General features: G+C 39.8%; 1 protein-coding gene across 2 annotated transcripts in view; it reads right to left on the reverse strand.

Moving 5' to 3' along the window:
* Positions 1–26,708, reverse strand: part of RUNX2 (RUNX family transcription factor 2) — a 124,223-nt gene that overhangs the window by 51,515 nt on the left and 46,000 nt on the right. The window contains exon 4 of one of the 2 annotated variants that reach the window (XM_081036745.1): positions 3,346–3,519. The exons of the other annotated variant lie outside the window; for it this stretch is intronic. Coding sequence (XP_080892871.1) covers positions 3,346–3,519 — 174 coding nt within the window. The remainder of the gene's footprint in view (positions 1–3,345; positions 3,520–26,708) is intronic. 2 annotated transcript variants of the gene reach the window in all.

Raw genomic sequence — 26,708 nt, forward strand, 5'->3', positions numbered from 1 at the left:
GACACCCCGGGATAGGAAATTAGAAAGAACAGTTCAAGTTAAGAAGGCATGATGTTCCAGCCCTTCTTGCACTGATCTCTTCTCACCTGAACTTTCACTCATTCAACTTTTAATGAGATGCTACCACAGTGATGGGCACGGAAAAAAAATCCTTGTCATAAATCCCTCAAAGAATTTACAACCCAGCAGGGCAGAATAAAGCACACACGGAAGCCATAAATAAGGCAATCGCAACTAAAGCTTAGAAGATGGACAGGCAGCTTTCTAGATGAAGGTTCTAGGACTCTTTCCTGAAGGAAGTAACAGTGACCTTGAAGATGGGTGGATCTTGTCAGCAGAGACCCCAATAGATAGAATAGCCTAAGTAAGGGGGTACAGAGAGCAGAACGTGTACTCAAGGAACAACAACATTACAGTCTAGGGTACAGAAAGACAACTATCTCTTCCATTAGACTTTCATTCAAGGACAAACCTTTTCTTTTTCCCCTACAGTACCTAAGACCCATACTCATTCAGTAAATAAGAAAATTAACCCAGAGAGAGAGAAAAAAAGGAATCTGTTCAATTTACTTTGAAGTTGCTTTGGTTACGGGTGTTCTTGGGTTGTCCTAATAATTTGGGTCACGGCAGAACTCTGCACATCCTTTGGTTCCAGGCAGACACCCGCATTATCTCACTAACCATATGGTAGCATTAAAAAGTGCACATGGCCAAGAGTGGGCAGAGTTGGCATGCAATGTGTATGTGAATCTTCAAATTTGGGGAGTTTGAGAGAGTCGTTGGGCTCAATCCCTTGTGGATGTCAAACAAAATGAAAAGACTGATCTATAAATCAATTCTGCTAGTGCTGTAATCCAAAAACGCAGAGCTGATACTCTTGTGATATAATTCCAGAAGGCTATCAGTAACTAGAAATAAACTTGTTTTATATTTTCACATCTAGAAATATATCCAGAGAATATTTAAACATTGTTTTTAAAAGATCATGACGGAATTGCAGCATGGTATTGAACAAAAAAAAACACACTACCTGAGGAGTCCAGAGAACTAATTCTGCTCTGCCCCTAACTTGCTGGAAAACTGCAGATAAGCAGCTTAACCTTTCTGAGCACCCCAACAGGAAGGAGGGAAAGAGAGGCAGACAGCTTGAGGAGAGCTCAGTCAGTAGGAGGCCATGCTCCTGATCTGCTCAGATCCTCCCCTGGCAGTGACTTCCTCAGAGCCCCACTCTCTGCACTCACATTGGGAGGTGGGGTGCTGCTAAAAAATAGCTCTTCTTCAGAGCTTTTACCTACTTTGTGGTTAATGATATCTAAGGTCACTTTAGATTCTAAAATGTCCTCTGGTCTGCTTTACAATGCCATCTTTAGGTTTGAAGACAATGCCTTGAGAAAAGCATCTTCTGAAGTGAATCTAGCAACACAGGTTCCAAAGTGCATTTTAAAAGCATAATTAGCAAACCATAATTAGCAAACAATTAAGGATTAGCATATATAAATCAAACATTTTGAGAACCCAGGAGTTGCCAAATCATAGAATATATTATTTTTCATATATATATACATATGTATATATATACATATATGTGTGTGCGTATATATATATATATATCAGAGGTGCCAGAAATGTATACATATGACTTGTATTCATCTTTTGTTATTGGTATATATTGAGCACTACAATTATAATAGTTTTTTCCTTTCTTAAAATATGTATACATTTTTTGGACACCCTCTGTGTGTGTGTGTGTGTGTGTGTGTGTGTATGTGTGTAGAACTAGCCATCATAAGTCCCTTACAAATCATGTATAAACACTTTTATATATGTATACCTATGTTTACACACACACACACACACACACACACACACACACACACACACAGTTGAAGGATCACTATAAAGACAAAAGGACAGCTGTTAGGAACCTTAATCAATAATGCAAAGTCTACTACTTTCAATGCAGTAGCACCTACAGCTACAGGCTTCAAATTCATGTCAGTGTGAATTTCATCCTTGCATTTTCATCAAGGACACGTGTCTGCTGAACATATTAACCTTTGGATTCCTATATCAACGTTTAGAGATTTATTTACAGGCTAACAACACGGCTATTCTTCACAGAGCTCTAAGGTTCTTCCCCGATGCAGATATCTGGTTCTCTTCAGTGTTCAGATATTTTATTTTTATAATTCTATATTATTTTTAACATAGAGACTCAGGCATACTCATATGTTCAGACTAAGATTCATATAGCCACAGAAACCTACTCTTAGAACATAAGCAAGAAGACATGTACCTAATATGGGCAGGAGAGAAGGAGAGGGACGTCATCTAGTTTATAAATAATTATGTTTATAAACCATTAAGGACACTCAAAACCTAACCACCATATAGACAAAAACATAACTATTACAAAAGATCCATTTTGAAGGTTTGTTGTACATTTTGTTTTGAGTTACTTTCTCTCTATTCTAGCCCAACTCTATCCACAATAGCAACTAGGTGACATGCAGAGTTCCTTTCAGCTCTCAATACTTCTCATCTGCAAATTAAAGATCTATGATGATTAACACACTCTCTTGTCACCATGACCTAAAAGCAAAACTCAGACTAGTCCTAAGAGAAGATCTGTTTTTGTGACAAGTGGGGCAGAAAAAACAGGAGAGTTGGGAGTCTGGGTGCCCCAAATGGGAATGATTAGTCTGTAATGCAATGCTGAGATTAATTTTTTTAAGAATGAAGGTAAAGTAAGCAGCTTACTAAAATATATAAAGAGAAACGCTGCTTGAGAAACCAGAGTGAAATGTGAATCAGAAGTAAATTCTGTCTGCCCAATGAGCCTCTCATTGACCTAGCCTTAGAAACACCAATCAAGGCTTCCTGAGAACCCTGGGCAATTTTCAACAAAACTTAATGAAATAGTTATACATATAAGAAATGTAAGCCCCCAGCTGAGATGGTAATTCCTAATTTCCTAATAGTGAGGGTGTGATGTTCTCCCCTGCACCCCTGCACCACCTAGACACAATACAGAAACTTGTAACAAACATTCTCCCAGACAGTAGTTATTACAATTCCACTGGTGTGCAGACTGACATTGCTAGCAATTTCCCCGAATTTCATCCCAAAGTTATTGAATACTAGAATTTTGTTTTTTGCTTGTTTGTTTGTTTTTTGTTTGTTTTTTTCTATATATAAAAAAGGTCGAAGTCTTCGAGTCTTGATTCTTTAATGAGAAGCCATTTCACAGCTCCAGGCGTTCTGAAGTGAACACATCTCATCTAGCAGCCCCTCACCCCCAGCCTGCCACAGTCTGTGCAAGTGAAACCTATGAGTCTGTCTTACCTGTAATCTGACTCTGTCCTTGTGGATTAAAAGGACTTGGTGCAGAGTTCAGGGAGGGCCGTGGGTTCTGAGGCGGGACACCTACTCTCATACTGGGATGAGGAATGCGCCCTAAATCACTGAGGCGATCAGAGAACAAACTAGGTTTAGAGTCATCAAGCTTCTGTCTGTGCCCTGGAAACAGCAAATCATAAAATAAAAGCATATTAATTAGCTGAACAATTGACCATGCTAAATAGATATGTGAACATACATACTGGGGGTTTAAGCCAAGGAATCATCAATACTGATATTTATAATGAAGTGTCTCTATAAGGCCTTCCATTTCAAATTGCTTGATAAGCCTCTTCTAGTGGCAAGCATTCCTAGGCTGATCTGTAAGTGGAGAGCTGAGGGTCCCAGTGGGTGACTCAGAGCCACACATCAGGTAGTAGGGATGCTGAAACTCAAGAGGAACTCTTTGGGCACCTCCTCTAACCCTCACAGTGAGGATGGGACAAGTGAATGTGTACTGGGGTGTGTTCTCTTGTTTCGTGAAAGAGGAAACTTCCCCTGCAAGTTCGGAGAGTCTGTGCATGTTGACGTGTACTATCCCTAAGCTGGGGCAGAGACAGCGACAAACACATTTGTCAAAGGGAAATTTCCACGGTGACCATAGTGACTTTTTCTTCCTTAGGGTACAGTTAATACCTTACTGAGGCTATTTTCTGAAAAATTAAAACTCAATCTTAGAACCCCTTTAGCAGGAAAACAATAGAAATAGAGGCAAGGAACCTCAGATTCTCAAGAGGAATCTGGATATTCTGTGATATGCCAAAGCCTGAAAACATATGATAAACTATGTTAAATCACAGAGAATGCTTTTTTATTTTAAATCTAGTACTGTGGTTTTGCTAAAGAAATTGAAAAATATCCTTTGGGTTACCATGTGAATGTGAGAATGCATTATTAGAAAAAGAGGGGAAAAAAACCTTGTCTTTCTTCTAGTTTATTCAAGTCTAAAATCCAAGGAAATTCTCAACATTAAAGAAATATACAAACTAAAATATAATCAAGGTGCTAAGACTGTTTTTTAAAAAAAAAATCACTAAATCATTCTTAGTAAAGACCCTATTACTGTCTTGGTGCGAGTGTAACAGAAAAATTTCTGAATCTTGGTGCCACATTAATTAAGTGGAAATCTGGAGAGTGGTGCTGTGATGTACAAGTCCAACAATGCCTGATACATCAAAAGAAATATCCTGTGGATTCCTTTTTCCATATTCTGTACCACTGAGGCCCGAGTATGTTGCCCCAACATTTTAGGAGAATGTGAAGTAACTGAAGTTGAGTCAAAGAAGAACCATTACGATGACTGCAATAAGAATTTGCCCTTTGATTAAGAAAAAACCTTGAAGGGGAATTATTAAGAATGTTCAAGAAGGGGAAGGTATACTCCCTGGGTAGCAGGAACACCTCAGCTTCCACTTAGTATAGGACCAGAGGAATGTATCAGGATAGGGTTAAGTTGAGCATTAGAATTTCCCAACTATAAGCTGTCTTCATAAGACAAATTCCTTATTTTATTTGCCCCAAAATGTATTTTCCTGTCTCCTTTTTCATTGCCTACCCAGCCCAAAGAAAACAGACAGGAAGCCAAGGCTTGGTAATATGAGTGTAGCTGTCTCCACAGCCAAACATGTTCCAACGAGGCCCATTAACTGAAATGCACCCACCACCCTACTTCCTGCCAGTGCAAGTTTGGGGCATCTGCTATAACACAGGGAACTAAGACCAGGAGAAAAATGATCAGCAGAGGCTAGGGAAACTCATTGTTTGTTGATGGTTGTTTCCCCCACCATTTATAACTTGATTACAAATAGATTTTGAACTCTAAAGAACCTTTAGAGATTCCCCCACTAAGAGCTCCTAGACCCCAGCAAGTAAGGTGTTCATACATGAAGTACCTAAAGCCTACAGAGGTTAAAACAACTAGCCCACGGTCCTCAGATATTGACTAGCTCATCCCAGACTGGGATACAGTTCTTGTTCTCATTAACTAAGCTTTCCACTCATCGTGTGTGACCCACCAGGGCTGGCCTTCTAGCTTTTTCTTCCCTGCCTCTCCCAGCTACTACGGAGGACTGAAAACTATCCAGACCGACAGAGTGAGACACCTAAAAACTAAGCCCTGTGAAGTGTCAAGGCGGGTTTTCAAAGCAAGTAGAAGCAGCAGCAAGGATTCAATTACAAAGTTAATAGCTCACCCATTACCCTAAACAAACTTCCATCCATACATCTTGCTGTGTATAACTAGTTTCACGATTAGGGAATTATATAGGACTTGTCACAGTTAAATCTGTGGATTCTGTTCCTCACACACATACAAAAAAAGTATTGGTGTGATGTTGATACAGCTGTAAATATTAACAAGAAAGCTTATGGAATTGTCCCTGGAAGTTATTTTTTTTAATAGGCCGTATTTTTGGAATAGCAGATTCCCTGAGGGCTAAGGGGAGGGCTACATGATCTTGCACGGTTCCTTTATATACTGGCACTTTATATGGGCCATGGGTCACAAGAAAATTTAATAAGCTTTGCCTCTGCTTTCTACAGCCTTTTCATTAGGTTTTTCATGGAGACCGAATGAGATGTGAGCTCAGTATATGGATATGTGAGTACACTTTTATTTTCTCTCAGCCCAGGGCTTCAGGGGAGTAATAGGAGGTTATAGGTGAAAATAAAGGACTTGAATAGCACTGATAAGTGTGAAAAATTGAAGAATAGGTGAAATTTTAAAGCCTTGATGACCTTTTGGAAATTATCTTCAAAGACTAGCCACTCTAGAGGAATTCAAGGAATATCTATCTGTGGCTGCATATATACCAAAAACGTACACATTTTTCCCTGTAGATGTCTGCCTCTGCATAGCCACCACCACAACCACAACAAAAATTCTTCCAGTACAATGAAGAACAAAAGCTGAACAGGTTCTTCATCTTTCAAGCGTGACAAATACCCACTACCACGAAACCACATCAGGGTAACACTTGAATGACTGGCTGAAAGAAGATGTACCCAAATCCTCAGCACCCAAGCAATCCCTTCAGAAATTGAGAACACAGAAGACAAAGGGTACAGTGACTTAAATTGAGGACAGGGTACTCCGCCAGGGTACGGGAGAACGAAACCTCATCCAAAGGGGCAAAGAATGGATCTTCCAATCAGGGTAAAGGTATGAAGACTGGAGAACTCTTGTGCTGTATTTCAGGCTATGTAAAAGCTCGGTCATAGACCCTCTTCTATAGCTGTATTTTCTCCCTTGAGCAGTGGCTCTTCCACCCTGGCTGGATTAAAAAACCCTCTGGGGAACTTTGAAAAAATATGAATGTGCAGGCCCCACATCAGCTCAATTTAATCCGAATCTGTGGGAGTGAGTCCAGTGTACAACTGAAGCAGAAAACCATTGCCCAATATCATCTCAGTGCCATGCACTCAATGCCACCTATTTGTGCCACTGACTCCACCATTTCTGGAGTGACTCCTGACCTTTGCCCTGAGTTTCAGGTTTGTTTATCTCACTACCTATTTGACTCTCCCTTGGGATGTCTCAAAGGTATCATAAGTGCAGTATATTTGAGACAAAATTTTTGATTCTTCTCTCAAAAAAAAGAAAAAAGACCCTGTTCCTCCCTGAAAGTCCCCCCATCTCAGTAAATGACATCAGCCACTCAGTCACTTAAGACAAACACTTAGATATTTTCCTTGATTTCCCCTTATCCCTCACTCCCCACATTCAATCCATTACCAAGTCTTGTCATTTCCATCTTGAAAGTATATCTCAAATCTATTCAGTGCTCTCATTTCCACCAGCACAATCCTAGTGCAGGACCCCATTAGCTCTCTCTGCGCATCTGACATCATCTCCTCTCAGTTTCCCATCCCAGGACCTTTCCGTTTTCCTGAAATGTTCTCCCCGATTCTTTGTGTAACCCACTTCTTCTCATCCCCTACACCTCAGGGTGAACACCGCCTCCTACATGAGGTCTTGTCTGCCTCCTATACCCAGAGTAGGTGGCGACCCTGTCGACCACACCCTCTGTTTATTTCCTTTATGGCTGTTACCACAGTCTGCTTTTATCTCGTGTATTTACTTGTCTCCCCTGCAGACTTTAAGTCCATGAGAATGAGTGCCTTGTCTTCTTTATAGCTATATCCTCACAACCTAGTTCAGTAGATTCAACCTGTCATACAGTAGGTGCTCAATATTTATGTAATAAATGAATGAATAAATATTTTTTCTCTTTTAGATGAATGTCTTGGTTGAGAGAAAATGTTCTGGCCCAGGATATCATATGACAACACCATCTTTTCCCTAAAAACTCTTCTCTTCTTATTTGGCAGGCTGGTGAATCCAGTGGGCAAAGCCTTTCCTTAGAGATCAACCTTTTCTGGTGCTTCCTAAAAAAGTTCCCCGAAGGATATTCCAATGAAAGCTTGCTTTCTTTCTTTCCGAAAAAGTCCCAATTTGCTCTCCTTACAATTCTTAAGTATTGTTGAAAATCATTTCCAATCGAAGAGGTGAAAATGACAACAGAAATCATTTGGACTCTAAATTTTAGAGCATTGTACTTCTTTTAGGGATGAGGACCCTGAGTCCCTGAGAGGGGAGGTGACTTACCCAAGTCACATAGTTAGTGGCATGACTAGAACTCAGGTTTTCTGATTGCGGGTCCAGGACTCTTCCTTCCCATTGCCAACAAGCTTATTTTAGATTGTAACCGTGCAGCATTAGTCATTCAAGGGAAATCATGATCAAAAGGGAATTTAAAATGGGGGAGGGGGGGAGTAGTTTTCAGAACAAATCTTTTTCAAACAGTTAAGTGTGTTGGGCTGAATACAATTTTTGTTGCAATCAATTCAAGGGCACAAGAAGAAACCATGATCCAAAGGTCACAGCATTCACACGTCCTTAGAGCAAAGAGCCATGAGGAACTGTTAAGTCACTAAGCAATAGTCCATCTAATTGTGTCATTCTTCCCCACCCAGCTCTTTTAGTCCAAAGGCAACTACCCCACAATGAAAGTTAGTAACATATATTGCCATTAGAACTTCTGCTTAAAATATCACGCATCTGAAACTGGTACTCCAAGACCTTGAAACTGTGGTATGTGAACTACAAAGATAGTCTTGCCTCTGTGGTGTGACCCACTTTGCCCATTTTTATAAAAGTTGACTGAGAACAGCTTGACAACTTTGGAGAACTATGCCGGCCCCCGGTGAGAACCACACCGTCCATGCACTGTATGTACAACGTGATGCATGTTGCCCCAGGTACAGCACAACTCCTGAAGGGTTTCCAAACACACATACAAAAGGGTGCACCTTTCAAAAACAAGGCTCCTTTCAGAAAGATCTGAAAGGACCCACTACCACTAACGCACATCCATACAGTCGTATTTTTAGACGGTTTTAAACACTTCGTTTACTAGGTCCCTACTTGAATCTTGGGTATCATGAAGATACATTATTTTTTTTAATAAAATAAAGTTAAAAGGCAGATCTGTAGTAGAGCACCCGTCAGTACCATGTCCATGATCGGGTCAGCCAGCACAGGCATGTGCATGCCAGGCATCTACTACTACATGTGAGGTGTTGTAAGAAAGAGGGAGAAAGAAAGTATAAGATAATGTCCTATCCTCAAGTAGTTCAGAGTCTAGAATGGAAGAAAGGCAAGCAATGAAATATAACTGGAAAAGACTGTGTGAGCGCAATCACTAGGAGGCCATGGGTTGGGTGGGACAAAGCCCGAGGTCCATTCACAAGGGAGAAGAGGGGAATGAATGGCTGGCTGATGGCCAGATGACCACCACCGTCTGCTGCAGAACTCAGGGGGCCCTCCCAGCTTTATTCAGCGGGAGGGGAGATGGAAGGAAGAACAAGGACAAAGATGGCACTAGAAACCAGTTTGGATTTCTGTTGTTCAACTACCGCGTTTCCCGAAAATAAGACCTCTCCGGACTATCAGTTCTAATGCATCTTTTGGAGCAAAAATTAATTTTAATGTAAGACCCAGTCTTATTTTACTATAAGACCGGTCAATATAATATAATATAATATAATATAATATAATATAATATAATTAACATAATATAATACTGGGTCTTATATTAATTTTTGCTCCAAAAGACGCATTAGAGCTGATGGTCCGGTTAGGTCTTATTTTCGGGGAAACACGGTAAGAACCATGACTCCTTCAGCCACCTCTCCCAGTGAGAACAAGAAAGTGGGAACATCAAGCTTAAGGCCAAGACAGACCTTCCTACAGACTTCTAGACAGAAGCAATATCCAACAGGAGAAAGAAAGAGGAAAGTAGGGTCTGCCTCTTCTACCAATTTGGACTTAAGGAAGAAATAAGAAAACATACCACATATTCTGTTTTTCCCGATTAGTCTAGTGCCCACCTGGTACTATACATGGTTATTACAATATTATTGACTATATTCCTAATGCTGTACTTTACATTCCCGTGACTGTTTTGTAACTACCAATTTGTACTTAATCTCTTCACCTTTTTCACCCAGCTCCCCAACCCCCTTCCCATCTAGCGACCATCAGTTTGTCCTCTGAGAATCTGCTTCTGTTTCGTTTGTTCATTTAGTTTGTTCTTTATGCTCTACACACAGGTGAGATCATATGGCTATACCACATATTCTGAGACTTCTGACCAAGCAGAATGCCTCCACTCACTAACACAGTGGCCACGGAAACACCTTCTGAGATAGCAGCAGTCCTCTGAAGTCTCTGAGTGCCCCAACCACTCCCTGGGGAGGTCACCTCGTTTCCCTCAGAGGCCAACATTCACTTGCAGGGTTGGCCTGGAGGCTGCAGGCAATGCAAAGCACTGGCTGGGTAAGCCTTGATTAAACAACATTTTTACTGAGCTCCTACTACGTGCCACACATTGTTCTCGGTACTGGGAACATGGTGAGTAAGACAGATAAAAATCTCTGCCTTCCTGGAGCTCACAGCCTAGTGGAAGGAGATGGCAAACACATAAGTAAAAAGTAAATTATGTCAAAGGTAGTCCATTCTGTGGAGAAAACTACAGCAGGGACAGGAGCTAGGGAGTACTGGGGGACAGAAGGGGCTGAGCAAGTTGTACTTTTAATTCACATATCCAAAAAGGCCTCCCTAAGAGGGTGCGTTTGAAAAAAAAAAAATGCTATGGTTTGGGAATCTATTGAGTAAATACATATGAATGCGGACTATTTTAAAATATTAAGGAAGTGGTGCTTTTTGTGATTATGTAAGAATACGCCCTTAAGTTTTATAAGAGCTAACTGATATAGTTAGGGATTAGGTGCCATGATGTCTGGTATTTGCTTAAAAATATTTCAGCAAAATAACAGATGAAGCAAATATGGCAAAATATTATTAATTATAAAATAAGATGAGCATATGGAAGTTCATTAAATACAATCTCTTAATGTACATTTTAAATGTTTCATTAACAAAAAAACTTTTAAAAATAATGTGTTACCTATAGGAAGAACAGGGAAGCGATTGATGTTGACTAAAAGAAGAGCAGAGAAACCCTCACTAATGAGATCAACATGTCCTTGAAGGTTGAGAGGATTTTGAGAAGCTCAGAAGGAAAGAGGAAAGCTAGCTGGAGGACAAGTGACAGAAACAGGATAACAAATTTTTTGTGAGACAAGATGGTGGTCAGTATATATGTGACATTAATCTAAACAGGGGCACACTATTCTGGTTTTGTTTTGTTTATTCACTTAGTGTGTTTTGTTTTAATTTTCAGATTCCACATGTAAGTGAGATCATATGGTATTTGTCTTTGTCTGACTTATTTCACGTAGCATAATACCCTCTAGGTCCATCCATGTTGTTACGGCAAGATTTTGTTCTTTTTTATTGTTGAATAATATTCCATTATATATATATGAAATATTTATATAAAAATTTGTATATATAATGGAATATACATATATATATATATATATTTATATATATACACATAAAATTGAGAAGATATCTGCACCTCTTTGTTCAAAGATGGATATCCATCTTTATCCATTCACCTATTGACAGACATCTAGGTTGCTTTCAATACCTTGACTATTGTAAATAATGCTGCAATGAACATAGAGGTGCAAATATCTTCTCAAAATTAGTGTGTTTGTTTTCTTTGGATAAACACCCAGAAGTGAAATTGCTGAACTGTATGGCAGCTCTAGTTTTAATCTGAGGAATCTCCATACCGTTTTCCATAGTGGCTGCATGAATTTACTAATTAATCTAAACAGAGGCACACTAGCCTGCAAATCACTTGAAAGCTCTACTTTTACAACTACACATTGATCCTTCTAAATTTTGCAATATATATAGGAATATATACTCTTTTAAGACAGATCTTCTTATTCCCTGACCAATAAAACGATCCTCTGGCAACCCACGGGCCTCCTCTGCCATGCATTTAAGCTCCCCTGGAGGAGAGGGGGGACGAGGGAGAATTAGCTAATTGTGCTGTCAGCAAGTATGTGATAGAATGAGATCTGTTCCAATACTCTAGGGCTCAAGCCACAGGATATAACCATTTAAAAATGTTGCGACAATAATCCTTGGAGTAAAAAGGAAGAGAGGAAAGGATTTGCATCAGAATTACCATTTTTGAGAGTAGACTGGTTATATGGAAAAAGAACTGCTACTCCATAGCAGTTCTGGGGGTGGGGGAATGGGGGGGATGATGCCTTCAGTTCTAATCTCTCTACCCTGAAAGGGGTACATGAAGGAGTATTTGTAGGGAGGGGTTAGGGGACAGGTTGACTAATTTTAAAGCCATAATTCAATTCCAAATTAAACTACTTGTAATTCTACTACTAAGAATGAGCCTTAGTATATCTTAAGAGAGTTACAGTTTCAGGTTTCCAGCAAAAGCAACATAATGAGGAAGACTACACAGATTCAAGTGAGTTCTTAGGGAAGCCAGGCAAAGCTTGGATCCAAATACTTTGTAACTATTGAGGCTCTAGATTAAAAACCTTGCTTTTCTGCATTCCTACATGTGTGAAAATGGAAATACTATCAAGAAAAGTGAAACTCTTCTCTGTTTACATTTGGACTACATTTCACTGGTGGCTCATGGGTGTAAAAATCAAAGACCTATACTCTTGTAATGCCTGTTGCGTTTTGTTGAGCCCTTTGCCTCTCCCCGACACATTGCATCCTCTCCTTTACAAAGCGTTCCAACCAGCTTCCCCTCTAATTTCCTTATTTCCTTTAATATCACCATTTTCTAGTCTCCTAGGCCCCAAATCCAGCTTCGGTGTACCTTTGCCATCTCCCTTTCCTGCACCCCGTCAGCCAGTGAAGCCCATTCCTATAGTTTCTAGAGGGATGGGCCCCGGCTTTCCATTCCCACTAGAACCACTCTTATCCTCTCACAGAGTAGCAGCCTGTCATATTTGAATGGACACCAACTAGTTCTATGACCACAGGAAGCGATTTCATGAAACTCTTTGCACCTACCAAAAATGAAGGATTGTTTCCACAATATCTAAAATTTGTGCAATCCCTAAATCCTAACACTAATGTTACCTACCTTCTCTAAACTTATACATTGTGTTGCACTGTCTATTGAACAAAACAGCCCCCTGAGCCCAGCAAACAAGGACCTGGAAAATATGGTCTCAAGGTACATGGTAACTCTCATTTCCGACGGCTACAACTATACTGCTCCCAACCTATGTTCTACTTACACTGGACGCCTCACAGTTCTTCAGAGTCCCTGTGCCTTTGCTCAAGCTGTCTCCTCTGTGTAGAAAACCCTCTCCCCATCATCTCCAACTGGCCAAATCCCTTCCCAGTTTCAACGGGGTCATCACGTCGGTCTGTTTTTTTTTCTGTCTCTGCGGTCGGAGTGATCCCCTCTGGTTTCTATCTCAGCAAGCTGAGAGCAGCTACAACCATTTCTTGTCGACTACATGTGGTTATACTTAAGTGTAGTAAGCACTCAGTAAGCATTCACTTACTATGAATTCACATGAAATATTTATACTAAACTTCAAACCCTATTATCGTAGATTCTCCTGGACTTGACTATAAACCCCTTGAGGATGGGTGTCATGTCTTACATCCAGCACGTAACTTACAGCCTCGGTAAAGAGAAGGAAGACAACAAATACTTGCTGAATTAATAAATAAGAATATTGTTAAATTTAGAATTATCTCTCCTTTTGTCCAGTAAAAGACAGAAAGGAGGGGGGAAAGGGCTGGTTATTGGGAAACATTTCCCACAGTAAAACCGATGAGTCTATAATTTTGCTGGGAAAGGCTGCTGAGTCATCTCTTTTCTCCTAAGGGTGTGCTGTCTGATTCAGGTCAAACCCTATTTGTGGACTAGAATCATGAAATACACTAAGAAACGGTCTTCCTGTTTCAGGCCTCCAGCTCCTCTGAGCCACTGGCAATTAGCAGCCATGCAGTATGACGTGTGCCTAGTGCCCCGGAGCTCACACAGGACAGCCTGTGAGAAGAGACAGCCCTAGAGCAATGTTAGTGTGTGGCTGCAGACAGAGGACCACAGATCATAAACAAACCTCCTTCCAGGAGATTCTTCCGCGATGGCATTTCAAAAATGAACTAACAGAGCTTCTCTCTAAGGGCCCTTCTTAATATATAAACCAATTTCTAAAGGGAAAAAAAATCATAATCATTACCACATATCATCAAGAGCCTCCTTTCAGCCCTTGAACAGACAGAGTCAGGCATGTAGAATTCAGAAGTTAACAGGGGAGGAGAGAGGAAGAACAATTTCACCCAAGAGAGGTCTGAAGCCTTCCAGTCTCTTGGGTAAAAACATAATTATGGGAAGAAAAACATAATCTACTCAAGAGACATAATTACACAGTTAAGCCATAGACTCCATAGAAATATTCTAGGAACCCAGTTCATTAAAAAAAAAATGTTAAAAGCTGAATTTGCTTTCTTTTAATAAGATGCCAGTTGAGATGTTGAGATCAGTGAGTAAAAATTTCACTCTCCCAAACTCATTTGCAGTCTTTTTTTTTTTTTTTTTTTTTTTAAGTACAACTTGATGCATGAGAGAGATCATCGAAGGACAGCCTCTTTCAAAATTTGGTCTTCTAAAGGTTAAAGAATTCAAGATCTTCCACTAAATACACAAATGAGAGAATTGTGAAATTTTAATTTGCATGTATATAAATGCAAGTTCCTTTATAACTTTTAGATTTTAGGCTGTGGCAAATCACAGCGATCAAGAAATAAAGTATCTGGAAGAAAGGACAGGGCTATCATATCAAGCTATGCCAGTATCAGTCACACCAGGGAATAACTTCTAATAAACATATGCTTAGAGTATAGTTCTTTTTCTTGAAATAATGGAGTCAAAAACTTCAGACATCTAAAGCAAAGGAAACTCATGGGAGGTAAGAAGGGAAAAAAAAAGGATTAAAAAATGTTAAAGAAAGACCAGATGACAGCATAATGGAAATATACAAGAGGAGATATAATACTTTTTACAGGCAGGGGGAAAAAAGAGCGAACAGAGAACCTGGCTGACTTCACGGTAGACCCTCTCCCATGTCCTAATACATCTCTAACCTACTCTGCTCTTTACCTCCAAATTCTCTGGCACTTTCTTTCTAGTTCCAATCCTGCTATCCTGGACTTTTTCTGCCTGTTGTTTCTAAGGTACACTTCTTTCCTTCTTTACTCCCCTTCATTGTAAAATTACATGAATTAGAATTTTTCAGAGCTAAAAGAGAATATGGATTTCACCAGACCACATTCTCCATTTTAGAAAAGTAACTTATGCCCAGAAAAAATACTGCAACTTGTTTGAAGTCACAGAATTAGGCAGTGACACTGGAAGTCAGTCTCCTGATCTGCCTCAGCCCTCTTTTTCATGTACTAGGCTGCCATCCAAAGAAAGAAGAACACAAGCTAAGGAAAAGAGATCTAGAAAGAACAGAATAAGAAAAAGCAGAGAAGCTTCACTCAAAGATATTATTACATTATATCCAGTCTTTCTGACTCTGTTTTATCACAATACCCCTTGTTCTCCTACTGTCTATATCCCAACATCCACAATTATCCTGAGCTATCTGAATCTCCATCTCTTCCTTCAGTTTCTAGGAAATGAACAAAAGATCTCTTTCTCTATGTCAACACTTAACTCCCAAAACTTAACAAAACTGGAGTGTTTTTGCTCTCAAAACATTTACTTCGGCTTCTTTTACAATATTTTCTCACACACCACAATTCTGTGTTACTAGCATTTACAGAGACCCCACTGAGAGATGTAAAGATTTTTTTAATGGTAACGTTTTAAGCAATGGAAACGGTAGTTTCCATAGTTGAACAAAAAGCATCACTGTTTATTTGCCAATAATCCAGCTAAACATGGATGGCATTATTCTTCAAAGAGTCCAATGACAACGAGCCTACAGACTGTCATGCAATTCCTGGATCCTGGCTGAATTTTCTTAGCATGTGATCTCCTCTGTTTCTCTTTCATTATTACGGCTTTGTGCATATGTTATACGAGAGTGTGCATGTGTGTGTGTCTGCGTGTGTGTGTGTGTTAAGCAAAGAAAAAACACTACCTAGAGGTAATTAAAAGTGCAAAGAGCACCTCTCTTGACATTCGCTGCTCTATCAGCAAAACATCATTTTCAATTTTCCCGTTTCTGTAACAGGAAGAAAATATTAAAAAGTAATAATCAAGGAAAAAGTCAGCCAGCTCCCGCAGCCTGGTCTTGCTGTGCTGAATGGCAGTGAAGATCATACAGGAAGAAAAAAGAAAAAGACAGGGAAAAAAAATGGGGGAAAATTTCTTGCTTAAACTGGACTTCGTCCAGCTGGCAAGAGGAGGTGGTTTTCTTAACGCTTGCGAAACCTGATTACTTTTTTTTTTTTTTTTTTTTTTTTTTTTTTTTTTTCAGAGTTCTTTTTATTGAGATATAACTGACATATAGCATTATATTAGGTCAAGTGTGCAACATAATGATTTGATGTTTGTGTATGTTGTGAAACGATTACCACAGTAAGCCTAGTTAACATCCATCACCATATATAATCACATTTTTTTCTTATAATGAAAACTTGAAAGATCTACTCTCTTAACAACTTCCAAATATACCACATACAGTATAATTAACTAATTACGGCACTGTACATTACATCCCCAGGACTCACCTGATTACTTTTTTAAAGGAATAAAGAAGACGGAGATGTAAACACAGCCATTAAAACAGATTTAAGGTACTTAGTTTTAATCTAGTCTAAGGCCTCTCCAATTGTCTGCTGCTCTGCAATTCTCTGCTTGCTAGACACTCACACGGTGCATGTCAGTGTCTCCTACCCAGCGAATGCTGTCAGCTGAGTTCTGTGGTTACCCTCTCAGGTCAGGCATGGAAGGAACAGCAGCTTAAGCAATAATGGATGGATGTCTGTTATGTGCTGTGTCTGTCAGAAGTCTGTTTTACTACATTAAAGGGCTATTGTGTTTATATCTACACAACAGGTCTTAAACAGACTGTTTAAACATGATTAAACAGGAGATGTCTTTGAAATAACCCTCCTAATAAAATTCAGATGGGTAAGGAACTGAAAAATGCCATCAACAATATATTGTAAAAGAAGATCATTCCTCTCTAAGCTGCAAGGGTAACATGATATAAACTCCAAAATAAAACAGTTTACAAGTTGAAATCAAAGGATTCCCTCGTATGTCAGCACCCTTTTCCTATGGAATAGCATTTATCCCCCTATCCATCCACCCTTCCTAATGCTGCTGCACAATTTACTATCGTCTTGACAGACAGATAATTGCTTTATTCAGCCATGTGTAATGAAGGGAGTCTATTGTGTTAATCCCAGGATTCTTATCTTCTGTGAACTCTGAATAAGGAACTGAAAACTCCACCTCTTCATTCCAAAACTACTGGATTTTACTCACATTCAGGTCTGCTAAAGTGTTCGTACATTCCACTCTGTCACTGAAGGTGCCAAGTATTTTGAGTAGGATCAAGTTATTGTTATATAAAAGGGAATCTAAAGTAGTGTTAAATGGAGTTAGGAGATAGCAAGTTTCATGCTTTTTTTTCAAGGCACAGCAGGTTAGAAAAGTGCATTCTTTTCTAATTGAAGCAAGTAGATTGGTGCTCATTTTTTCAGAGCATCTCAATTAAAGAACACTATTGAGACACCAGCTCAATGCCTTTTAAAAAAATATTCGAAAAAAACCCTTGAGGTGATTAAATTTAAATCTGTTTTTGTTTTTCAAAAGCAAATATAAAGTTTTAAGCATTTTTGTCTGCTGGCATCATGCTGAATTAGTTAATCAGTATTGACAAGTGGTGACATTTGTTCTTTTGTTCACGTGAAATGTATAAAGTATTGGCTTTTCTACATATATACATATGTGGTTTAAATTCATGTTATCTCTGTTATGTGCATGCACATATTTGGACAGAGAGGGAGAGCACCGTCAAAGGAACAGCAATACTACTACTATGAGTTCCACGTTTCTTTCCAGGTAATTCAGGATGCTGTCCTCTTGAGGCCCAACATGCTTTATACTCTGTTGAACCCAGGACACCACAACCCTTCTGACTGCTGAACACACCTTTCCTTGCAATAATGAATTCTTATTCATCAGCCTAATTAGAAGTCTTTGTTTTATTACAAAATGGCATATGCTCAGGAATCTATAAAGCTCCCTAGAAAAGAAGTGATGTAATCTGGAAAAATGGGGCAACCAATGAAAGAACATCATCTTTTGATTCTTTCTCTTCTGGGTCCTACCTTTTTCATGGACCTTCATGGAGAATGTCAACAGAAATTATATTCTTTCGGAAACAAGGGTAATCTCTTAAGAGTTAACTGGCCTAATGACTCCACAAATGCTATTAACAACCCATTTTAGATTCAAGAGTAAAACTCTGTCCAATACAACTGATGATCACCCAACATGTAGTAAGGAAGATAATGCATGACTGAAAGATGTCGATTGTGTTCAATTGTGAACTTCTCAAGTACAGAATTTTCTCATCTATAAACTAACAGACTACCTAACTTCCAATTCTAAGAATCAAAGATGCTATGGATACCTGACCTGTCATTGTGGGTTACACACATACACACACCCCACAGCGAACTTAATGGAATAGTTAAAAGACCAAGCCAGTGTTTGACTAAAAAGGAGAGTCCCCTATCTGAATGTGGGCCTGACTACACAAGATGCTAAACAACTGGAATCTGTTCCTAGCTTTGCCACGAACTTGGTCGTGGACCTGTAGGCAAATAGCCGACCAGCTCTCTAACTCGATTTCCTCCTAGGACTCGGCTTCCTCATCTGTCAAAGGAATATCAAAGTCTCTGTATCACAGAGATGTCATCAGGATGAAATATAATAGAGGTGAAAATGTTCTACACAGGTAAAACCACTAGGCAAATATAATATTCCTCTATAATATTCCTCTATCAATTCCTCTATCAATTCAAATTTCCCAAGCACCTATTATGAACCCTGAATTTGGCTAAACGAGGAAGCTCAGAGGATACTTGGGGAGGCATGATATAAACAGATAATTACAGCAATGTGGCAAACAGCATAACTGAGGTCTGAATAGGCAAAGGGGAACCAAACATAAATGCTTAACTTCCAAGAGCAGTCAGGAAGCGCTCACAGAGGAGATGGCATTTGAACAAACTTAAAAGATGAGTAGAATTCAGTCAAGTGCATTCAGAAGGAAAAGACGTTCCAAACAGAAGCAACAGCCAGTGTGCAAAGACACAGGTATTTAGAGAGTAGAGAGAGTGGAGTTGTTTAGCATGGCTGGAGCTCTGCCACAGGGGTGTGGGAGTGACTGATGCTGTCGGGCCTTATCCACCATCCCACAAAGTCTGAACTTCATCCTGTAAATAACAGGGGGCCACTAAGGTATTTTAAGCAAGGGTATGCCATGAGCTGATTTACAGTTTCAGAGGACCCCTTTACTTACAAGGAAACGGATCCAAAAGTTCAGTTCAGAGAGAGGCATGAAACCAGTTAGCAAATTATTTTTACATTATAGGCCAGGAGATAAACACTGAGTGTGAAGCAAGCCAAAGCAGTGCTCGTGGGTATGAAGGAATGCAACTGAGACACAGAACAGAGGTTCAGACAACAGTATAACAGACTCATTGGATGTAAGAAGTAAGGCAGAGAAGATGCATCTCAGGTTTCTGTTTCGGCCAAGGTGAACTGTGGTTCACTCAAAGCGGGTGCAACTGGAAAGTGTTCGTATTCGGGAAGAGAAGTCTGGTGGAAGGGAGGTGGGAAATGCCGAACATTGCGTGGGACATCAGTTTGAAGGGTCCCTGGGACATATTCAGGTGGAAATGTCCAGGAAGCAAACTAGAAAACTAAGTCTGAATTTCAGAAGAAGCTAGAGATGTATCCTCTAGTCAAAGGAACTTGAAGCCACTGGAGTAAGTGACATAGTCCTTCAGGGGACGGGTATAGAATGAGTGGAGGAAAGTGTCTCAAAAGGAACCAAAGAAGCACAATTGTTTCAGGGATAGGCAAGGAAGAGGAGCCCATTAAGAGATGTAAGGAGGAACAGGGGGAGTACTCCTGGGGACACAGATCACGAGTGGCCACTGAGGCAGTTCTGCTGCTGCTCTTCTGCAGCTTTAAGAGCCCAGAAGAGGTTGGCAGGAGGGCAGAGCGCAGCCTCTGCTTTCACTCTGGGGCCAAGGACACAAAGCTAATTTGGCCACAATGGTACAGGACAACTCTCCTCCACTCATTCTGTACCCATTCCCCCAAGCAACCTCCTCGACACCAATGGCTTCAAGTTCCTGTGACTGTCAAAAACGCCATCTCCAGCCTCTCCTGAACTTCAGACTTGTACTTCTAGCTGCTTGTTGGGCATCTTTTGAATAAGAATACCCTGAATGGTGATTACAAGCATTCTCAGTACCTTCTGAGTTCAATCTCAGTCACGTTATTTGAAAGGGATGGGAAAAAGGACCTGGCCTGAAAGCCCTCCATACTGCATGGCGATCGGCCCTTCCTGGGCCAAGTCACAAGTCAGGCTGTGGCTCTGTACCTGTCACTTGCACAGGTCAGAGAGGAAGCAGAACTTTTTTTATGGTCTGAATATGACACTGGGAAGGCCAAGGTCAGACTCAGCATCAAAGACAAGGAAGAACAAAAGAAAACATGAAACGACAGTTAAAAATGTCTAAAATCAACCATCTTTCCGAGCCTATCTTCTGAAAAGGTTCCCTCCTGAACAGTATATTTGACCACTGGTTAGCCTGCCATTTGCACTCCGATAAGCTTAAGAAAATTATGAAAACAAAATAAAATAACTTGATCCCTCTTCTCCGCCCTCCCTCTTTCTGCATTCTCACTCCCATTGTCCATCAGAAAGTAACAAACCCTGAAGAATGTATACAGGGATGGAGGAAAAGAATCCATCTGCTGCAGATGGAGACATGGCAGGTACCCAATGCAAATAGTATGAGTTAGAACTGCAATTTGACTAATAAACACATCTAAAAGGACTTTGGAAAGAAACGTCTGAGCCACCAAGTTGGTCTGAAGATTTTTAGACCTTTTTCTTTTCCCTACATGAAAACTGAACTTCAGAGGCTGCTGAATTTGAGAACAATTTAGAAGTTTCCTTGGGGAAAAAACAAACAAACGTGATTATCACCTCTGCTGATTTTGTAATGAGCTTATTTTCTATTAATTCAAAATCAGGCAATTGGCCAGTCTATAATTTTATGTATATATTTTTATTCCTTAATACTAATTGAAAACAAACTTCAATATGTATCTTAAAAAATTAATTCATCGCTTCTCGGCCTTTTGGTTAAGATCAAGTGTGAAAAATTAATTCAATCACCTGATCTACTTGTTCAACTGAATTACATTCAACTGCGTATCTATAATGAGCAAAACATGATCACATTGGAACTGGCAAAGCTCTAGTAGTAGAGGAGATCAACAAATACAGAACTCAAAAAATGACAGAATTGTTACACGTATTAGAGAAGGAAGCATCTGAACTTAGCCCCGAATGTTGCATAGGCCCCAGATTAATAGAGAAGAGAGCAGAAGACAGCCGAGGCCAAAGGAACGCCCTGAGCCAAAGCACTGGGCCAGGTTATAATTTCCATCAGTATATCTGCAAAGGGAGCCAACATCAAGATGGAGGATTTGGGGGGCTTTTCACAGAAAAATAAAAGAGATTCAGTGTTAGTTTTCTGAAAGCCGCCATATATCTACCTAGAACTTAATATTCAAGAATTTCTGCCAATACGTTTAATTACTGCTATTCAAGATTCGGCTCAAATGCCCTTACTTCAATAAACCCTTTCCTCAACCCTGCAAACAAATAAAACTGCTTCAACTCCATGTCACTTCACCTGCCATTTTTTTTATGCCCTTTTCCATTTTATATCACTTCTGTCACACAGTCACCATCCTTAATATTCATGCTTTATCTCCTTACTAGACTGAGCTTCTTTCTGGGCCATACGTATGACAAAGTCATCTCTGAATTCTTATAGTCCTCTTTAAAGTACATATGGTAAATACCCAGTAAGTGTCTGTTGAATAAATGAATGAATGAATCCAGAATGTGGGTCAGTGACTGAAGGGAGCTAAATGTTAGCAACCTTTCTATCTAGTAAAAAACAGTTCCCACTACAAAAACACCTAAGGCATTAGAAAAACCTTCTAACTATTCAGTCACGGGTTTCTTACCTTCTTCTCCTAACATGTGAAATGAAAAGCTGGACTTAATATCTATTAAATATTCACTGGGAGTCTGACACTCAGAGAGACATTTTAGCTTCCTACCATTATCAGCAGCCAAACTAAGCTCTACAGATTCTGATAATTTTCCAGGCTTACTAACAAAACTGAACAAATATCAACTTTTGCTTATTCCTTCAATAGAAAAGACGAAACAGGAAGACTGTGCCCCTCAAAAAAAGATAAAATAAATAACGATTCATCACAATGTACATATTGCATTAAGCACTTAAACACACACACACACACACACACACACACACACACACACACATCATGGAAAAACATTGTGGGTATTATTTAATGTATTTACTTTAATTCTACTCAAAATATTCCCTAGCCATTACACAAATTGCATGTCACCTTTCACTCTAATACACCTATCTCTGGGACACCAGAGATGTTCCAGAACCACTAGTTCTGTGAACCACTAGTGCTGTGACAAGTGGTTCAGAGGAAAATTTTATAGCCACTGATGCTGGGAACAAGGGGAAAAAAAATAGCAAAGCCAACTAAATCTGCATTAAGGGCTTGGCAGACAGAATGTAATTATGTATGTATGAATATGTAATTATTCATAATTACAGAATGTAATTATGCTGACCCCAACACTGTTTTCAGTGTTGACAAATCACGTTTTGTTGGATTAAGGGAAATTTTTCTCTTCTTTAAGAACAAAATCCCTTGGCCCATATAATAATTCAAAACATGTATACCTATGGTATTTCAGTTCAGCTGGCCTATTCCTAACCTTCTACCTGTTGACCATGGTGGCATTTGCAAAAAAAGGCAAGAAAACATCTGTCACAACTACATTGGAAAAAGAAAATTTGACATTCATTCTCAGACATATGTGGCTCCTTTCAAGAACTCCTGACTCAAAAATTCAGAGGGAAGTGGCCCTGTAATAACATCTCTTCTGAGAATAGTGCCATATGGTTTTAACAGAGGTTTATTTCCTGAACCCAAAGAAGGCTGCTGATTCTCAATCCAACGAAAATAATTATGCAGACAATTTCACTCTATTACTTTCAGTGAAACCCATTCTGTGTGGTCCACACATGCCTGCTGACACCTTCAAAGAGACATTAAGCCATTTTTATGTACCGTACCCTTAATGGGTGGAATGCAAGATAAATTTCCTTGAAGATTAGCACCTGTCATCATGCATAAGGCACCCCCACCTTGACTGCCACATGTTAATTCTCTGAGGGGTCAAAAAAAAGAGGAGAGAGATGAACAGAACTTTCCAGTAACTGATTATCAGTGAGATATTAGGGCAAATACACACACACACACACACACACACACACACACACACACACGCACCCAAGAACCAGAAATACTACATCTCCCAAAATCAACAGCACTGCTGGGAAATTACTCCAGACACAATTGGCAGGTAGGAGGACTAGGGGAGATTAGAGATGGGGAGCAGGAAGGGAAGGTTAGAGATGGGGGTTGGGGAGGTCTGGGATAGGGGGCTGGGGGTTGAAAAAGGGAACCACTCCTTTGCATAAATTTTAGCAACATTAAACTGCCAACCTTAAAATAATCAAGAGAATAGGAAAATAAAATCCTTTCTGTGCAAAAACTGAACAATACAAATGCTGTAAAAATAAAGGTTTAAACCAAAGAATACAATGATTAAACAGTACTTTCAAAGAAGACCACCCTTTAAGCCTAAGAATGTTTAAGAATAGAATATGCTGACCCATGCCAGGTTGCCCCTGAATCTGAATTATATTATAGCAGTTGGCTACGAAACGAACTAGTTCTCCCTTTCAGACTATTAAAGAGCACTGAGTTTGAAAATGAACCCATGAAAACTATTTTTTATTTTGCCAGTGTACTTGGCGCCTTAAAGAAAGATCCTCTTTTCCTTGTATAAGATCTCTGCCTTCCAATACCTACCCACCTCTCCTTGACATAACAGGAAAAAAAAACACAGGGAAGTATCTCGAGATGTCCACAGTCATTTCACAAACTCGAACCCAAATCACAAATATTCTGAGCAGGAGAGAGAAAGGAAAGCAGCATCTAAGCCCAGAAGGTCAGAGCAGGAACCAGATACAAGCCGGCAAAGCACTAACCACAGGCAGGCCCAAAGGCTGCTCCAGGACTGTTTTCTTTAGACTGCCTCAAAGTCTTGCCAAGAAACAGACGGATGCTGCTGAAAGACTATCTCCCACAGCTGGGCATCTGGGTTCTGTGACAGACAGCCCTGCCCCTGTGTGTGTGGCCTGTAGAACACATCGAAAGCTTGGGAGGGAATACTTGGCAGAACAGGAGAAAAACCTGAGGATATTCTTTTTTTATGGGGAGAGGGGATTTGAACTGCAATGTTTTACACAACTGATCGAAACGGTAGCTTTATTGCGGACACTCCAGACTTAAATTTTGTGTCTCACTTTGGACGATGTTTCTGATCTCTGCTTATTAATTGGGCAGACAAATCTCTCTGCTCACTTGCATTTCCAGTAATACTTTTACATCTCGTTTTTGCACCAGGCAACACTAAGGGATTTTTGTTTCTAACAACCTAGGGGAATATTTCACTAAAAAAACAAACTGAAAATCTTGAAATTTCTTAAAAACAGAAACAACTTAGCCATCCAAGTGAATCATGTTGCCAAACAGCTTTTGGTTGAATTTTCTTAAATATATATTTTTTAAAAATCTACTTACTGTCATTTATCAGACTGATTTTCTTAACACCCTAGCAATACCAAAGTTTTACTTCGCTTAGCATACTGGCTAAAAACAATAAAACAAGAACAGAGTTCTATTAAAGAAAGAAAACCAGCCTCTACTGTGTGTTCTTCAAAGTAAAAAGTCAGAACTCAATGGAGAAAAAAAAGGAAGGCAAGCCTGGAAAATTAACCATTAATAGAGAATACCTGTGCCTGGGATGATAGGCATTCTAGGTACTCCTTGAGATTTGCAGGAGAAGAAAAAAACGAAATTGCACAAAATACAGACCCTGCTTTTTAGCAATTAAAAGTTAAAACAATTTTCTTATTTATGTCCATCAACATCACCCAGACACTAGCATTCTGTATGAAAGCCGTACATACCTACTTCTTACAGTCAGCAATTCCTTTGGTCTGGACCTGCTTTCTAATGTAACCAATCTGGTGAAGCCAATGAGAGAGAATCACTCTACCGACTTTAACAGTGGAGGCACTGTTGCTAACAAGAATAGGAAGACCTGTGGTAATCTCCCACCCCGCTCCCAACCCCTCACCCCCCGCCCCAGGGTCCCTGCTTATTAACGGGGATCCTGGCTTGGGTTTGTATTATCTTTGGCTTTAACTGGACAAACTGAAGAGCTGTACCATTTTAATGACCACAATACCGTAATTATGTCAGTTTTTGTTAAATCTCAAATTTGGGGACTGGAGTTCACGAAGCCTACAAAAACTTCCCTAGGACGAGGTGGTGAAAAGAGTGAGTTAAAATCACTCCATTTAATTTCTACGGAAACTTTTTGCCTTCCCAAAAGCCACAGTACCTGCCAGAGTCGGGAGCTAACAAATGTAGGAACTACAGAGTTTGTGGCATGTCTTCAACATAGTGAGTTACAAAGGGAAACAGGAGACATTTTCATGAAACAGGGGCAAAAGAACGTGAGATATTGAAATGCCCTACATGGGTGCTACAGAAGGGCCAGTCTCTGAGCCCCAAGGGAAACTCAGTCACAGGGATCAAGAAAAGTATTCTGGGTACCGAGGAAGGGCAATCTGATCAAATGATCATCTTGGGCTCCGAAGGAGGCCAGGATGCTTTTTCTGAGTATCAGGGTCCACAATGATCTCGTCCCAGCAATCTGTGGCACTCGTGTCTGTATCACTCATGTGACGTTTATCACACATTTCTCTGTAACCTTCTCTGGCAGGGATTTCTAAACGTGCCATCTTTACGTAAAAATCTCTGAAGGCAAAGCTCATCTTCATACCCCATTATGGTCTCTCGAACTACAAGAAGAACTGAATTATTCAAAGTCTGTGGGGTTTTTTGGTTTTTTTATCAAATTTGAGTCTGGGCAAGGCTCAAACGCATCTAAGACAAGAGATGGAAGGAAAGTAATGAAAATTAATCATGTCATTTGGCCATATCATTTTCTTGGATCACTTTACTCGGTCTCTGCGTTCAAAGACAAATACTTCCTACTTCAAAAAATGTATATAAACAAAAAGCTGTTAAGTTTCTCGTCATCCTAAACAGTAACAATACTATTGTTGATTAGCACCTATGGCTTGCCTAATTATTGAATGCAAGAAAACGTGACCATCAAAACTACACCAAGTGCTGCATTTAGATTGACAGAAAAAAATCGCATCTACTTTTCCAGTGGCAGTGGTGGTATGCAGTAGCTTAAATGTGTTTCTCATTGTCGAAGGGGTCTGATTTCTTTCATACGGATATTGTTAAGAGGCTGAGGATTGGCGATGGAGTCAAGATGACAGAAAATGAAGCCATGGTAGGAAAGACTGCACAAATGTTTCAAGCTCCTCTGGTTAGAGA

Source organism: Rhinolophus hipposideros (genome assembly GCF_964194185.1).
Source record: "Rhinolophus hipposideros genome assembly, chromosome: 3".
Lineage (NCBI taxonomy): Eukaryota > Metazoa > Chordata > Mammalia > Chiroptera > Rhinolophidae > Rhinolophus > Rhinolophus hipposideros.